Below are 18,502 nucleotides of genomic sequence, written 5' to 3'. Positions count from 1 at the left end.
AAGTATTTTCAACGAAGTTCTTTGAGAAATAATGTTTTAGAGGTCCCGGTTCTGGCATTAAGCTTGTGATTAGCTCTTTGCTGTTACAAATGCTAAGTGGTTTACAGAGGTAACCTGAGCTGTTCTTTGTAGTACACCATGTGTATATTTTTCATTGATAAGGATAATCCCTAATTACTTGAAAGATTGTTAACATTTTTCATTTTTCTACTGTACCCTGATTATTTTGCCTTAAATTGTGATAAGGAAAGTCTTACATTATTTTTAAAATAGATATGATATTTACACATTAAAATAGATTTCTTAAGATACTATTAGAAACTTTACTATTCTGACTTTTAGATGAAAGTTTGTCAAAAGCTTATGTAAAGGAAATTTGATTTTACTTTGTTTCCTTGAATTTTGCCCAGAGTCCCAAGTCACAGACACACAGACTATTTAGCTTTAATGTGCTTATACATATATGTATACATATATATAGTCAGTTGCTATTTACCATATATTAATAGCAAATAGTACTTATTTTTCATTCTGTGTTCATATACTATGCCACTCATGAAGTGTATCAGCCATTGATCCTATCCTGTCTAGTTTACATATAAAGTAGCTACTCGTTTCATCACATTTACTTGCATTTTTCATTTATTCTGAAATTTATTAAAGCTTTTTGTTATTGGTTTTATTTTATTTGTTAGTTTTCAATTAGGTGTGGTGACTATAACGCCCAATTAAATAAAAAAGGAAATTTGATCCAAGAAATGATATTTTTCTTATTTATGAATAGTAATAGATGTCAAAATAAACATATTTAGCATTTGATGAAATGCCTTTATTTCTTGAAAAAGTAAAATAGTTACTGTATTTCTGAGTTTTTTCTAAGATATCATTGGTCTTACTTCTAAGCTTTTTCTGAAATTATGTTCAGGTCTTAGGGTCACTTCAATTCTTGGAAATTTTCTTATGTCTAGAAATAAGTAACTTTCCACTATGATAAAATTTTTGTCTGTTATTTACCTTACAGTGTTGAAACCATAAATTATATGTCACCTTTCCAAAGAATCATTGATTTTAATACCTGGAGCTCTGTCTATATGTTAATACGCACTTTCCGATAGAGCCATGAAGTTTCTGCATTTGTTCATGCTCTGGTGCCTTTGGATCTTGTTCCAAAAGCCAAGAGTTCCTACTAGGATTGTGAATCAGGACAGATGTGTAGGTTCTCGTTCATGGTATGTTCTGATGGATTTTTCTGTGTCTTAAGCCAGCTTTGGTGATTATATATGTCAATTTTAACTAAAAGTCAACTCAGTATTAGAGAAACCAAGCAAAAATGTCATTTGTAAAACATAGCAAGCAAAAGAAAAACCAAAAATATCTCCATTACTCCTCAGGCAGATTGATAAAGGCTGCATTGGAGTGTTAAGCTTAGGATTCCAAAGTAAAAATAAAAATGTCATTTTGAAGTTGGGGAGGAGGGACAAATAGAAGAGCAGAAGGATGTGGTGGATGTATCACTCTGCTTCTAAATCTGCATTGTGAAATGTAATCATTAAAGGGCCAGAAAATTCTAGACTTCATCATTTTACATAGGTTAGTGTCTATTTCTGATAGCGACATTAAATTCTAACAGAATTAACAGTGGCTGAAATGTACAGCAGGTATTAAGCTCTAAGTGCTCACAGCATCTCATGCTTTGAGAACATATGATCTGTCTGGAAATTCCTGCATCTATTCAAAAATGTTCGTTAAACACTGACTATTCAGATATTTGCTAGGTGCTAGGTGTATGGATAGATTAAATAGATGTAGTCCCTGCCCTTCTCAGGTTTGCTGTGAATTAGCCATGATCTCCTTGGTCTTTTTAAACTTCTATTTATATTTCATGAGTAGTTGTATATTTGATTTTCATATTACAGCAGTAGTTAAGTGTCTGCATTGTCTTCCAATTTTTCTAATGTGTCAGCAGTGCCATTTTTAAATGTCTTTATTAACCTTAAATAAGAAAGTGCTACTTTATGTGACTCTCCACAGTATTTCCTGTGCCTTGAATGTCAATGGTTGTGAGAATAGCTTTTAGTTTCGCTCTGTAGATTTTATGCCATTGTCTATTTTCACCATATGCTTTCAGTGTCAAAGCAGCAAAGAGTTGTACTGAAGATGCCCTGTTGTGTTTTTTACCATGTAAAAAGATTTTTTCCAACCATAGCATAACAGGATGTTGAATGACAGAGGTAATGTTTTTTTCTGCCATAAAGGCATAATTTCCACAGCCGGAATTATGCATATTTGTATGTTGGGAAAAGAGTGTATTTTACCATCTCCATGTTGATAAGTCCATGTAGCATGAAGAAATCTTTTCCCTTGTTTTTATTTTTGTTGTTGTTGATGTTGTTGCTGTTAATTTTTTTAAAATCCATATCTTCCACTCTAATGAAAGCTGTTTGCAATTTGGAAGTACTCAAGTTAAGCATTTATCAGTAGAGCTTGCCTAGTTGTTTTTCATTAGTGAAATTTTTCATCTGAATGTTTATTCACTACACTATGGAAAACACAGTCTCTTGGTTGTTTTTAATTATTCATTGTTTTTAATTCACCAAAATGTAATGTTTCTATCTTTAAGGAGTAGTAAACTTATGATTTTTGTGAGGTATGTGTATGTCAGTTATTGAAAATTGTGCTGTGTGTGCGCTCTCATGGTGTTTTTGAAGTCATGATTTTTATTTTTTCTCCTTTAAATGATAACATAATAATTCTTTTTTTAATAATTAAACTAATTTAGTAAATTCAAGATGGAGGCGCTTTCCTACTGATTATGCTTCCACCTCAGAAGATGAATTTGGATCAAACCGTAATTCCCCTAAACATACTCGTCTACGTACTTCTCCAGCCCTGAAAACCACTCGCTTGCAGAGCGCCGGATCAGCAATGCCTACTAGTTCTTCATTCAAACACCGGATTAAACAGCAGGAAGACTACATCCGAGACTGGACTGCTCATCGAGAAGAAATAGCCAGGTTGGTTTTAAGGAGCTATCTTTGTGTATAAGAATTTGTCATCATCTCAAATTTAGTTTTCCTTGATTTTTTTAAATGGGAAATCATTCAGCTTTTGTTTCTTTTTTTTTAAATAATAATGCTAATAGCATATTATGGAGCCATTTATTTTCAGTTTCCCCTTCTCCTTGTAAAATTTCTAGTTCAGATGTTAATGAATAAGTCTTCTGAAAGGTTGTCAGTATGAATTCTACATAATTAAGAATGATACAGGAAATTTGCTGATTATTTTCCTTTGTATTTCCAAAGATACAATAATACACTTATTAGAAATATATTGCTAGGGTTCTCTCAGAAGAATTAGAATAGGCACATTTTTAATCCATGCTAAATCAAACCTTTAATGAATAAATCAAAGTGTTGCTATCTTTAGGCATAAAAGGAAATTTCATGCTGCAAATGTGATTTTTAATTAATAATTTACTGTGCTCAACAATAAACTGAGAGGGTATAGTTAAAACAGATTTTCTTTATTTAATCTTTGCCTGTTGTTAGCTTTGTAGCATACCATATATTCAATATTTTAAGGGATGAATATTAAATTTATTTCCACTTTTACTTGGAGATCCGGGTCTTTTAGCAGCATTAATAAGAAACTTTTGTATAATTGTCTACAACTTATATGGTGTTTGTTTACTTTGTTGACTTCTGTGCATTGTGCTTTTCTGGATTATTTTAATGTTTTAATGTTTAGATTTTTTTAAATGACTGTTCACTTGTAATTGCTGTTATTCATGAAGCATACCCTTCATTCATGTGCTGCTTAAAACATTTTTGTTTTACCCTGCAAACAGTTCTCAATAAGACTAATTTTAAAACATTTTAAGCCAATTAGAAGAACTAGAGTAATGTGAAAGGCTCATGGAAAATGGAACTAACAGACAAGCATAGTTTGATGCAAAAAATATATATATACATTATTATATAAAATAATAAATAAAATATTATAATATATTTTATATAATAATATAAAATGATTTAAAATATAAAATAATATAAATATAAAACAATATAAATATATAAATATATAAAATATATTAAAATAATGTATTATATTCATATATGTTGTTTTTATGTATTTTTAAATATTTTATATATTTATATCTATTATACACACACACACACACACACACACACATTCTCTGTGACCTTTTTGAAGACCCCTCATGTGCTCCTGTATCCACATGGATCTTCATGGGCCCACTAAGTGCCTACACAAAAAGGTATCTGGATGCATTTTGTTTTGGGCACAGCTGGTGACAAGTCTTGGTTTGGCTTCATCATTTAATTGCCCTCCCTTCCAGTGGAAGAAACATCCAGCTTCACAAGGTCAGATGGTGCCTTGGGTATCTAGATTCACAACATTCATGTGAAATTCACTTCCACTTTTATTCTGCACCAAACCTCTTAAACCCCGTGCTATGTCTGCCTCAGGGGGCCTGCCACCTTGGACTGTCTGTTCCCTGAGCTGGGAAAACTAATGACCTCCTCTGAGCCAAACCCACTCCTTTTCTCCAAGTAGCAAAGAGTTACAATACAAAGGGAAGAGAATGAACTGAACATTGTGTTTTCACTTGATTCCATTTGTCCCATGCTTGACATTACTGTTTCTGTGTATGCTGTTACCGTCAATATGTCCCCAAGGTCAGGTTATTTAATCAATAACAGTTTTCAAGACTTTCCCCTCCAAGTTTGTTAGTAGGACAAATGTAGCAAAATGTTCCTTCTGTACTTTCAATCTTTCAAGGTGTATTCTTCAGAAATATATGTCTTGGTATGATTTTTTAGATTTATGGAGAATGAAAATAGGTAAAGATGAAAAGATAAAGTATAAAAGGAAAGAAAACGAGTGGTGGTTGAGGTTCTTTAAAATCATGTCATTTACCTAACATGTGAGGAAGTTTATTTTCTAGGGGCTGGAACTTACAGGCTACATAAATGTCAGAAATAATTTTACTTCTTCCTGGGCTATTACTAGCAATTATTCACATGCTGGGAACAATATTTATTGGCATGTTATAGCTAAGAATATTTTATCTGAAAGGTGTAGCAATGGATTTTTATTAAGTACAAAAATGTTTTATGTCTTGACATCTTAACTTTTTTTCAAATTCAGAACTGTTCTGCTTGCCCAGTACTTTGTCAATCTGTCCATGGTAATTATTTACCTACATTTAAATTTGAACCAGAAAAACAGTCAATCCAGAGTATAAACTAAATGAGCAACATGTCATGTAGTAATTCAGTTGGAAGAAACTTTTTTAGAACACGCCTGATGCATGCTTTCATAGTTCTTATCTCAGTTTTTCTATTATAACATTGATAAAAATTTCCTGCCAATAGTAATTATTTTTAGTATTTTTGTGAATATTAAGGTAAGTAGAACTATTATACCACCTTTACACATGACCAAGTAAGATACATGTAATCCAAAATTTCTGCTGGAAGATTTAAAATTTCTGCTGGAAGATTTAGAGACATTTTAGTAGTTCAGTATTCATTGTTTTATCATTATGTCATATTTTAGGAAGAATTTCTGGTTAACCGTTTTTTCCCCAGGGGTTCAAAAGCAGTTCATTTTGGATATAAGAGTGCTTCATTATGTTCATGTAAAATAGACTAGATTAAGTTCATTTTGGTGTAGAAAAATTTGGAAATCCATGCAAAATAAAGAAAGAAAGGTATGTGTAAGTCAAGTCAAGGTGCTATAATACAGTTTTTTTTTTTTTCTTAAGTATGATGCTTGCAATATCTATGTCTGTGGCAGGCTGCAGGCAGATGCTAGTGGCTGCACTGAGCTTGGCATCCACTTGAGGTGACTGCCACAGCTTTCAGTGCGCTGACCCCTTGCTGTGCACAACCATTGTCACTGACCCTAGGAATGTAACTGCAGGCCACATGGTCCACCATAGGTGGGACCAGGCTCCACACCGAAGCTAGGCTGGTTCCCAGCGTGGAGCTGGCTGAGGGATAGTGTGACCTCAGCATGGGTTCTTCCTCACAAGTGTTGAGGCTGCTCGTGTTGTTCCAAAGAGTCTGGAGCCCTTGTGGCCACTCGGCATTTCAGGTCAAGTCCAGCCCAGCCACCTAGGCTGTGAGACGGTGGACAAGTCAACTTTTGGCCTTAGTTTCTACATTTATGAAATGGCAGTCTGAACTGGCTATTTAATCAATAACAGTTTCATCTAACTGCAGGTGGGAGGGAAAGCTTGAATTCTGGGGCCCAGAATGACTGCCAGTGGAGATTCTTAAAATCGCAGCTCCGTGGCTGGGATGAGCATGCCACTACACCAGACCTCTGCCATTTCACCTTAGGATGCCACTCTGCTGGTATCTACAGAAGTAAGATCAGAGAAAGGAGAGGGAGGAACAGAATGAGAAGAATTTGGAATTTTCCGTGAGCCAATCAAGCAGCATTTCTAAGGCTGTGAGTCCTCTGTCAATCTGCTCTCACATTTCTGTTGTGCCATCCAGCCAGGACATACCGTGAATCTGCCCCCATGAAGTTGAGACCCCTCTGAACAGCTCCTGCCACTGCATAGGGAGACTCTGCTTTGTGTACAAGGCCTGCCCTTAGCAGTAGATCAAGAGCTCGCACACTGCTGTGAGCTCTGCAAGTACCAGTCCCTCAGAAGGACCAAGCTGGAGCCTTTGAGGAAGTGGAAGAAGCTGCAGATGAGAGCCAGTGAGCACAAGGTGATGGTGTGATTGGGCGTGTACTGTGTCATCACCATCACCCTGTATTCTGTGGTCCTTGGGTGTGCATCCATGAGATCAGCAAGGAGGGGCAGATCACAGAATTCCTAGAGTGGCTCCTTTGACTAAATTTGTGCTTGTGGCCATTGGCCTCACCAAAGGACTTCCTTTAGCATACACTTGGTGCAGTGTATGTACCATTATGGAAGAAAATCAAGGCCTGTAATAGAGTGATCTGTGTCCAGAACTGCCTAGAAGTAGTCAAAAAGAGTATTTTTAAAAATCTGCACTAATATAGCCCAACTCTGACAGGAAAGATGGAGGTAGAACCAGTCAATGTAACATGAACTTACTGCCCATTGTGTATCTTTCTGAGGCCTTTCAGTGTGCAGGTGGCTATGTTAGTGGTTTCTCTTGTTCTGACCCTTCTTGATGACTGTCCTTGGAAACCCTCCCCTCTACCAGGCTGCTGTGTGGGAAGGTAAGATATAGAAACACATGTGGCCACGCTGGAGACCTGTCTGACTTCACTGTGGTCTTGTGCCAACCCTGCCAGAGGAGCCAAAGCAAAGGTTCCCTGTTCACTGAGGAGAGTGGAGGAGGTGGAATGCCACAGCCACTCCAGGTGCAGGCTCCTCTCAGTCTTGCTGACGCAGCCATGCAAGCTTGCCCAGGATAGGTTCTGACACTGAACAGTACTGTGAAAGTGGTATATTATGATGAACATGTTCAGTGGGATCGATACTTAAAGGAACATCATATTTAGAAATCTTTTATGCCCTTGCTATCATCCTTATACATCCTGCTAGATCTACAACCATTTATGTTTTAGATATTTCAGGGAATGAGACACCCACTGTGAGTTCCTGAGACTTAGGACTGGACAACAAAATGTGCAGGTGTAAGACTTTGCACAGTAGATGCTGTGTGAAGAATGGATACAAAGCAGCTGGTAGAGGATAAGTCCTGTCTTACCAGACCTGTTCTCTCATCAGAATCCTGCCCTGTATGTTTCTTCCTTTCTTCTTCTTTTTTCAATCTACACTGAGAGAAGAGAGTTTTGAGATCTAAGTGAAAGAAAAGGCAGTTAGTAATTGGAAGGGAATCAAATATTTAGGAACTGTTCCCTCATCAGCCACTCTGAAAGAGCAAGCACACACAGCAGGCCTAGAATGTGAACTGTTGAAATTTGCTGCACCTGCTTACCAGCCTGCTAACTCCTTTGTTCTGTGAAATTATCATTGAGAGCTGCTGACCAAGAGGCAGACTTGTTTCTTTTTTTAAGATTTGCTTTATTTTTTGTTGGAAAGTCAGATATACATATAGGAGTAAAGACAGACAGGAAGATCTTCTTTCCATTGGCTCACTCCGGCAATGGCTGCAACAGCTGGAATAGAACCAATCCAAAGCCAGGAGTCTGGAGCTTCTTCCGGGTCTCCCACGCGGGTGCAGTGTCCCAAGGCAAGGCTTTGGGCTGTCCTCAGCTGCTTTCCCAAACCGCAAGCAGGGAGCTGGGTGGGAAGCAGGGCCACTGGGATTAGAACCAGCGCCCATATGGGATCCTGGCACGTGCAAGTCGAGGATTTTAGCCACTAGACTACTGCGCTGGGCCCAAGAGGCAGACTTTGGAATGAAGGCCAGATGTCACTGCTCCCCAGGCCCATGCCCACCCATGCATCACATTAACTGAACTGCCTCACTTTGGTCTCTTCTGTCATCATGGATCACTTCTAATATCGGTGTTTATTAAAAAATAATAATAAGACCTGAATCCTACCAACACATCGCCTATGTCCCTTTCAGAACTATGCTTAAAATACAGTTCCAAAGCCAGTTTCCCATTGCCAGCAAAGTCAACCCTAGAAGAAGCTGGGGAACTAGCTGGTGATGTAAGCGGAGCAGGGCAGCTGCTGACATTGGCAGTTCCTCCCAGAGTGCATGGCATCCCTGGGGTCCTGCCCTCTGCCTGTGGGAGCCTGAGTTGCCCCAGTTGCTCTGTTAGAGGATGAAACAAATTCACAGTGATTCCTGTGACTTTTGCAGTGAGATCCTGGCCTCGTTTTGAGAGCCCAGAGGCAGGTATTTTAAGTATGCTGATAGAATAGCACACACACTTTGGCTCTGAAGCCTAAGTGGCCAATGAAAGTTAGAATCATAGCTTTAAGACTCATTCGCAGAGAGAAAATACTTAGGGCTGTGATAAAGGGTACTTTCATCAGAAATTGATGATTAAACTGCAAATACTGCTGAACTCTGAAAAACAAGGTGAAAAGCAACCAAAATTGTAGGGATTCTATACAGCCAAATGGTCAAGATTATAGACTCTGGAATCGTACCATTTAGACTCAAATCCAGCTGTATCAGAGTCAGTATAAACTCTGGACAAGGTAATTAATTGCCATAGTGACCTCATCTGTAAAATGAGCCTATCACCAATTTGAGAGAATTGGCCTAGAGGTTAACAGAGTACTTCAGAAAGTTCATTTAAAAATGTGTATTATATAAAAGCTGTAAATGGATTTGGAAATCCTAACTTCTTTTTGGCAAGCCTTTTGAAGTGTCCCTGTAGAGTAAGCAGTCAGTAAAGTTAATTATGTTTAAAGGAGAGTGCACAGAAAGCAGCAGTATAGAATTATTAGAACTTTATTTTGAGCTTCCAAAACTTGTCTGGATCTCTCATAGAGTTAATTTTATAAGAATCCAACTATAAGCTTCAGAATCAACATTATTCCTACAATTTAGAAGGTACACTATGAGGTTTATACCCTCATTTGTAGGTAAAAGATATAATCAATATTTTGTCCAAATTTTCAGACTCAAGTTATTTCAAAGTAATTTTGTCCTGATACCTGGCCCGAGTAAAGTCACCTGACATTTTTTAGATAAAAGACTTTTAGTAGTAAGTATTTTATGCATAATATTATTTGTTAGCAAAATTCAAATATAAGAAATACTGGTCAAATATATTTGAAAACATTGAAGAATAGAACTATAGTTTAAATTTTTCAAGCCCAACATGTTTGTAGCCAACGTTCTGAATATGTAATCTTAACACTGATAAGAACAAATTAATACATAATTTAAAATCTTGTGATACTTTTTTGCATCTTAGTTTGCGTTTTGGTAACACCCAACTTTAGTGGCCAGATTTGAGTAGTATCAAGTTCCTTATATTCAAAAGTACTAAAAAGAAACATTTCTATATATTGCATTTTCTTTCAGTAAGCACTTAACAAGCTAGTTGGGGGTACGACTGCAAGTGTGCTTTATGAATACAAAGGTTTTGTTTTGTTGTTGTTGTTGTTGTTGTTTTTAATCTTAATGAATAAGCACACAGCATGAGTGGTCTTATGTGACTATGTTTTCAGCATTTTGTTTAAGGTTTATTTATGTTTATCTGAAAGGTGGTTACAGAGAGTAGGGAGGAAACGAAAAGACAGAGAGGGAAAGGTCTTCCATCCACTGGTTTATTCCACAAATGTCTGCCAAGGGCTGTGGCTGAGCCAGGACAAAGCCAGGACACAAAGAGCTACAACCAGGTCTCCCGAGAGGATGCAGAGTCCCAAGGCCTTTTTCAGCAGAGAGCTGAAAAAGAACTGAAGCAGGGCCTGATATGGTAGCCTAAGGGCTAAAGTCCTCGCCTTGCTCGCTCCAAAATCCCTTATGGGAGGAGCCGGTTCTAATCCCAGCGGCCCCGCTTCCCATCCAGCTCACTGCTTGTAGCCTCAGAAGGCAGTTGAGGACGGCCTAAAGCCTTGGGACCCTGCACCGACATGGGAGTCCCCGAGGAGGCTCCTTGCTCCTGGCTTTGGATTGGCACAGCTCTGGCCATTGTGGCCCCTTGGGGAGTGAATCACCAGATGGAAGATCCTCCTTTCTGTCTCTCCTTCTCTCTGTATATATCTGCCTTTCCAATAAAAATAAAATAAATCTTAAAACCAGTGCTCAATGGGTTGCAGGTGTTGAAGGCAACTGCTTAATGTGATATGCCACAGCGCCAGCCACATGCTTTTTGTTTTAGAGAAACTATTGTGAAAAAAATAGTTTTATTAAGGCATCAGTTCTATCTGCTAAATCAGTTTTAAACTTAATTTGCTGGTTCACGATAACAAAGTCAAGAACTAATTGGTTGCTTTTATCTTGCTGGGCAAGGTCAAAGCCAAACAACAAAAGGAAGAAAACGTGCCTTCAGGTTCAAATGACTGCTACTCCTTCCTTTACCCTTCTTGAACGTTTGCTAGAGCTTCACTAGCCCATTGTCGTCCTCTTTGCTCTGGGGTACCTTATGCTATTGCTCTGCAACTACTCTGGTTGTCTTGAGATCTTCATTGAATAAGCATTGTCAGATGACTTCTTTCTTTTTTTAAATATATATTTTATTAATTACATTGCATTATGTGACACAGTTTCACAGGTCCTGGGGATGCCCCAACCCCTCCCCGTACCCTCCCCCCATGGTGGATTCCTCCACCCTGTTGCTGTATTACATTTTTCTCTCTTTTTTTGGATTACATTGCATTATGTGACATGGTTTTATAGGCCCTGCGATTCTCACCCCCTCCCCATGGTGTATTCCTCCACCTTGTTGCATTACCACAGATCAAATTTAGTTGTGATTCTTTCATTGCATGCATCTACCAGGCAAGAAGTCCAGCATCTTATTATCCAGAAAAGCCCATCATTTTCTTGGGGAGACCATCTCTGGTCCGAAGGTAGAACAGGCAGAGTGGTTTTGGTAGTTCCACAGAACTGTATTGTTGCCACTCACCACTCCAGGCATGCTGCAGTCATCGGAAAATCCACTGATTGATATAGTCCATCATATAGTCTCCATTTGCCCCATCTTTTCACTGCCAACAACATATAGCTGAGGTGGTTCATTGACCCGTTCTGTCCTCTGCCATTTGATGTTTAGTGTTCGGAGATCGAAGGCTCAATTGGGGGGATCCCAGAAGAAACTTTGTGTGAGGTATTCCCAGATGAGATTCCTGCATGCACCAGCAAGCACAGGGCCCGGCACAGTCCATCGCCCCTATCAGTTGGTGGTTGCAGTTGCTGGGTTGGTTCCGCTTCCATCCCTGTTTTCCACTGGAACCAATGGGTGTTTGCTGTCCAGCCCGGTTCTGACTATCACATACTGGGCCCTTGCGTAAACCAGTCGGGGCTGCAGCCCAGCCTAGTCAGAGCGACCCACAATAACCCCAACCAGGCTCACCCCTTACCCTGACCTGTTAGCATGCATAGCAGACTAGTCCAGTCTGTCACATATCCCCTTCTGCTCTCATACATGTCAATGGGTACTTCAACACACTGTTAATGTGCAAATTCACATTATCAGCTTAGCATTACCTGTGTATTTATTATTTATTTGATTTATTTGGAACATGTTAATCTAGTTGCGCAACACACTTGGAAATGAAATGAATGCTTCTTGGATGCTTAGCTCATTTTGTGTACATTTTACTGCAGAGAGCTGTTGTTTCTAATAAACACACATGGGTTTCCACAGTAACAGAACTTCACTGTGCAAATGTCTGCATGAAAAATTTTAACAAAAATAATAATTTGGGGGTAAACTGATAGTTTTTAATCCTACTAGCTTTGGTTATATCCTCTTTTAAAAAAATCCTGCTTCATATATTTCTGGAATGTGTGGATTGTGTAGCCCTTACCCAAAATGGCTAGAACTGATAGTGTTTCAGATTTGTCATTTTTCCAAATTTGAAATATTTCCATATTTATAACACATAATAAGATCTCTTGGGGATGGGACTCATGTCTAAACATTTCATAGATAATTTAAATCTGTATATGTGTGTATTTCTGTGTATAACATTGTGTGCTATATTTTAGTGTACCTTCATTTTGACTGTGACCTATTACATTGTATGGAGCCAGGTGTGTGATTTTCCTCTTGAGGTGTATTATGTTGGTCTTCTCATGCTGGGATTTTGGAACAGTGCATATTTTATCTGATCAGGTTTGGGATGTGTGCCCTGGCAGCGGTGGGGGACATCTCACAGGCCGAGTAAGTGCCTGCAAAATCATCTGGCCTGGATGTGCCCAGGCAAATGGAGATGGGATCCAAAATTCAGAAAATCAATAGCGGGCTAATTTTTAAGTAGTTGATTTTGTGGAGCTCAAAAATGATGTTATAAATATCCAAATGGCCTTTGGCAAAAAAAAAAAAATGTTTTTTTTTACCCTTGAATGAAATACTCTTGAACTAGTCTCAAAGGATTGCGAAAGTAGGTAACAAATTAGAAAAAAGAATATATATATCGAGTCAATGATGTGAAATGTAGCGTGACATAATGGACATTTACTGTTTGTGAACTGGACGGTAGTCTAATCTCTGTTTTGCTCATTTAGAAAATAAGTTAATATGTGCCTCTCTTACAGGGTGGCTGTGACAACAAAATGAGTTGATGAATATAAGGCTTATTTATATACTGCTATAATGGTGCTCTAAGGTGCATAGGCAGGGATTAGCTGCTTCTGCTTCTTGTTGTAGTCCTTAGAACCTAGTATATTGACTGGCATGTAATAAGTGCTCAGTATACATTTGTTGTACATTTTACTACTGTCAAAGAGGAATTAGATATCTATAATTTCTTTCAAATTTACATTTGACCACACATTGCTTTTCTTGGTCCTTAAGCTTCATTGTTAAAGCTCATTAAATTTTTGTGCACATACTGCATTCCTTGAATCTTTCAGACTCAAATATTGCATAAGTCAAAAAATGTAAGTTTGGATTAAAAAGAAAAAAATTCTAAAAGAAAAATGTATGTATTTTTTCTCAATTATCTGGCTCTTCAGTCTGTTTAACTAGAAACACAGCATCCTTATGGCAGTGAATGCTGAACCGAGGACTCGTCATCCATTGCCTACACTTGAGTTCTGTGGTTGAGAGCAAGTGATGTTATGTCCCTCAATAATAGAAACCAGTTAATTCCTATCTTTGAAGAACTTTGTGAGACTCAAATGACAAAATGTGCACTAGAAGGTGCTGCATCAGAATGCATGTGGTGCCCATATGCACCTTTGGCCATGTGATGAAGCTTTTGAGACCCTTCTCAGACTGTTTTGAAATTCATGAATATTAAATAAGTAGAATGACATGGAACAAAATACTTAAAAATTATGTTGAAATGCAATCACCAACATAGTTTAAGTGACATAATAACACACAGTTCTTTGTGAACATATTTAATATGACAATTGTGAATTTAGGACTGTAGCGTTTTTGAAATAAGGATGATCCTAGTGCTGTTTCAGGATGTCTGTAGTCATTGTAATGTAGCTTCTGCTGGTGCAAATCACCAACATGCCAGTTCTACCTTGATTTGTGGACTTAAAATTGACAAATGCTAAGCATCCGTTTGAGGTTAGTAACATTTCTTTCTTTTCCAAACCTGGCGATTCCTTGAATTCTGTCCATTACCTCCAAGTTTAAGAACTCCTAAACCATATTAATGCTAATCATTGCAGCAACAGTTTATTTTAAAGGTAGTATCTGATAGATTATTTTGAATTCAGTTTCGTGAATATTTTTGGATTTAAGCTAAGACTTTGAGTATCAAAATAGTTCAATAACATTTCCAGAGAATATTAATTCCAGAGTATAAATCTTTAGTTAGATGTATAACTCATGTAACTGGCTAATCGTGAATGATTGTTTCTGGACCTGTTATGTAAGATATTAAACTTCTTTTCTAAAATCATTGCCAGGATCAGCCAAGATCTTGCTCTCATTGCTCGGGAGATCAACGATGTAGCAGGAGAGATAGATTCAGTGACCTCCTCAGGCACTGCCCCTAGTACCACAGTAAGCACTGCTGCCACCACCCCTGGCTCTGCCATAGACACTAGAGAAGAGGTAGGAGATCTTCATGGAGAAATGCATAAGGTTCTTTCTTTTCTTGATTTCTTTTGCTTTGAGCTTTTTGCTTCGTTTATTTTGGTTATGTCCATCCTCCCTGTTTGCATGCAGCTCTGCATTTGCCAACTTTTGTTTACCAAATTTCTTTCATGTTGTTGTAACAAAATGAGTAAAGGCTAGCATTTGGTCTACTGTGAACATAAAGCTATAAAGTTTTGTGAAATAAAAACTTTGCGTGCTAATTTCTGATCCAATGTGAGTATAAATTATATCTGAAAGCAAACAAAACTTCAATAAGTAATGGAATAAGTTTCCTTAGAGTTTGGCTGTGAAAATATTCCAATTAAAAAGATACTTTTATTGTTATTAATTAGGAGATATTTTCATAATCAAGAAAGGCAAAAATTCTGTAATTTCAGTCGTTTAAATATGGATCATGTAAACAGTATACAAAGTATTTGAAAATTGGATTATATAATATGTATATACATACATAAAATATCAGAATGTTATGTGTCATAAACTTTTAAATTATGATCATTAAATTAGCATGTGTAGGTTATTGCCTGCCCTAAACAGTATCTGTTACTGTACAACTCAGTAGTACCATTTGTATAAAATTGTTAAAGAATGTGCCTTTAATATATAAAAAACAATGGTACACTCATCCTTGGGTATCCATAGAGCATGATTCCCAGATACCCAACCAAGAACAAATCTGAGGATACTCAAGCTTTTATATAAAATGGGATAATATTTACATATAATCTGTGCATATCCTCTTGCACACTTCAAACCATGCTTAGATTATATATGATATCTACCACGATGAAATGCCTTGTGAATAGTAGTTAATTGTGGTGTTTGGTAATAATGGTAGGAAAAAAGTGTCTGTTCAGTACAGATGACCGGTTTCAGTGTGTGGTTGGTTGAATCCTTGGATGCAGAGAACTAACTGTACTCTCTGCCATGGCAGATGTTATGATTTTGGAAGGAAAAGCAAGCAAAGAATTGTTATTTAAAATGAGTTTCTATAGTTTGGGAATTGGCTGGACTCTGCCCTAACTGCCTGTTTTTAAGAGGCCTGAAAGCTAAGAATGAGTTTTGCATTTTTAAAGAGTAAAATCATCATCATCCTCATCACCATGATCTATTATTTGAAAATTATATAAAATCCAGATTTTAGTGTCATTCTTTTATCAGAACACAGCCACACTCTTGTGGTTAACTATCACCATAACTACTTCAGTGCTGCTGTGACGGAACTGAGTAATTGAGATGCAGTCTCTGGCTGTAAGGCTTAAAATATTTCTTATTTATCTCTTTACATAAGAAGTTTGCCAGCCTGCAATATTAGTTATTTTTTTGCACTATGTTATTTTTATAATCTAGTGTTCTAAATAGTAGCCAAAATGGCTAGCCTTTTTGAAGATTTAATTCTAAAATGTGCTTTCTGTTACATTTCCTTCTTTAGTCCGTTGTTAATGTTCATTTGTTTTTCCTTCATGTGTGTCTAATTTAATAAATGATATTTCATCAGTCTGTGTAGCGTTTTGTTACCACATTGATCAATTGTGATTGTATACGAAATTATCCTTATTGGTGAAAAACAATAAGATCTTTGGTGGCAAGACATACACAATTCTTCTGGTACATTTAAAATTATATTATTTTTCTCAGATTTCTAACAAAATTTTTCTAACATGATTATACATTTTCTCTCAGTAAAATTACTCAAACATTTCATTGAATAGACTTCCATTTTTCCTTTTTTATTTTATTCCCAAATGTTGTACTAGACTTTATTCCCTCTTCAGTAAACTCAAGTTACTTAGTGTTGTATGTAATTTGCACTGTAGATGGCAGTATATCATTTTTTACTAATGTGATTTCTGTAGCACTATTATAGTTTCCTAAGACTTTTTTGTACGTATTTTCTGGATTTAAATTTTTTTCTTTTGTAAACTTATTTGAAATTTGTGATTAATATATGTTGTGAAGAAATTTGGCACCTGGATATGGGAAGGAAAAACATGATAGGAACTAAAAAAAGAAAAAAATATATTTTACACTCGTAAAGCAATGTGAGAAAAATGAACTCATCGTCCATTTACGTGGCTCAGTTTTTTCTATTTAACAATCTGCTTTTAATTTGGCAAAAGCAGTATCCATAGCAGAAACGAATTTTAAATAATTGCATATTTTGAATTTTGAAAATAAAGTCTATATAGATGAACATCTAGCCTATTAAGGAAATACCTTTGAAACATATTTTGAAAAAGAGTAATTGGTTTATTGAAGATGTCATGCTTCTATTACTACTTGAGAATGCAATAACTTCTGTCTAATCTTGAAAACTGTAATTTCAAATGGACAGCTTTTCCAATTACTCTGTTTCTCATAATGATTTGCTTTTGTCCTACTAGTTGGTTGACCGTGTGTTTGATGAAAGCCTCAACTTCCGAAAGATCCCTCCAGTAGTTAACTCTAAAACACCAGAAGGAAACAACGGCCGGTCTGTGGCTCAGCCTGCAGAGCCCCCTGATCACTTAACAATTACAAGACGGAGAACCTGGAGCCGAGATGAAGTAAGTAAACCACAAACATTCACAAATGTCGCACGAGGGAAAAGGAGAAACTATTCAGTCAGTAGGGCTAGGGAAAGAGTGTCTAGCCTTATGGAGATAAGATGAAACTTCTCAACATCACACGTATACAAATAATTAACTCCAAATGAATGTTGTTCATAAAAAGCAATAAGCAAAGATGTGATACGTTTAGTAAGAAATATATGAGTAGCTTTCACCATTAAGGTAAGGAATAATTTCTTAAAGGACACAAAATGTTTTGATTCTAAAAGATGATAGTAAGTAAGGAGTTCTATCAAAAAATACTTTGTTATACCAAAAAAAATATATAGTTACTAACTTTTGGAAAGCCCATAGTTAGTATGTAGAACACATAAAGAAATGCTTCTAATCAGAGAAAAACGTACCAATAGAAAAAAATCTTTGAAAAACAAACAGTATTTTACCAAACAGAAAATACCTAAGACCTGTATAATATGACATAATGTTCCACTTTATTAATATTCAGAATAATCATTTCAAGACTTAAGTGAGATGATTTAATAATTGTAGAGTTGGTGGCCAGGAATTTTTAATATTCAGCATTGGAGAGAAAGTGAGTACACAGGATTTCTTACATGTTGCTAATTTTGGTTAACTTTCATTCTGAAAAACAATTTGACATCATCTCCTAGTATTGAACCAAAAAAACAAAAACAAAAAACCAAAACCATGATCAAGCACTTTCCCTGCTAGTGTGTTTATGAGATACAGTCTATCCATCAACAACAGAAAGTTTTCATAAAGGTAATTATACAGCAGAACCTACTTATCTGAGGGGAATATATCTAAGACCTATGGTGGATACTTGAAACAATCGATAATACCAACCCTGGATGGATATAGGGGAGCTTCAAAGTGTTTGTGGAAAAATGGGATTAAAAGGCATATTTATTTTGGTTCAAAAAAAAAAACCCTTTAGAATCCATGCATGACTTTTTACATAACATGTATTCTCCAAGGATCTCTTAAAGACCCCTTGCATAGTTTTGTCCTAGGTGTACATATTTATAATAAAACTTGGTTTCTGAATTAGCCACAACAAGTAATTAGCAGCAGTAACAATAAAATGGAACATTTATGGCACTGCACTATAATGAAAATTAGATGGCTATTTCTCTCTTCCTTCTTCCCTTCCTCCCGCTCCCTGTATTCCTCTCTATTGCAAAATATTTTATTATGCTATACTTAACCTTTAAGGATGTAAGGTGGAAACTAAAAAGAAAAAGAAACATATTTTA

At 36.6% G+C, this 18,502-nt stretch overlaps 1 protein-coding gene across 11 annotated transcripts in view; it reads left to right on the top strand.

Annotated features, from left to right (window-relative positions):
* The window catches only part of CEP170 (centrosomal protein 170), a 115,866-nt gene that overhangs the window by 83,502 nt on the left and 13,862 nt on the right, over nucleotides 1-18,502 (top strand). For 7 of the 11 annotated variants that reach the window (XM_058669405.1, XM_058669400.1, XM_058669404.1 and 4 more), the window contains 3 exons: nucleotides 2,780-3,014; nucleotides 14,484-14,661; nucleotides 17,061-17,222. In XM_058669405.1, coding sequence (XP_058525388.1) covers nucleotides 2,780-3,014; nucleotides 14,484-14,661; nucleotides 17,061-17,222 — 575 coding nt within the window. The remainder of the gene's footprint in view (nucleotides 1-2,779; nucleotides 3,015-14,483; nucleotides 14,662-17,060; nucleotides 17,223-18,502) is intronic. The other 4 variants (XM_058669409.1, XM_058669401.1, XM_058669403.1 and 1 more) reach the window with 3 other exon arrangements.

The sequence above is a fragment of the Ochotona princeps genome, chromosome 10, assembly GCF_030435755.1.
Source record: "Ochotona princeps isolate mOchPri1 chromosome 10, mOchPri1.hap1, whole genome shotgun sequence".
NCBI lineage: Eukaryota > Metazoa > Chordata > Mammalia > Lagomorpha > Ochotonidae > Ochotona > Ochotona princeps.
Note: the sequence above shows the minus strand (reverse complement) of the source record. Positions and strands in the feature narration are given on the sequence as shown.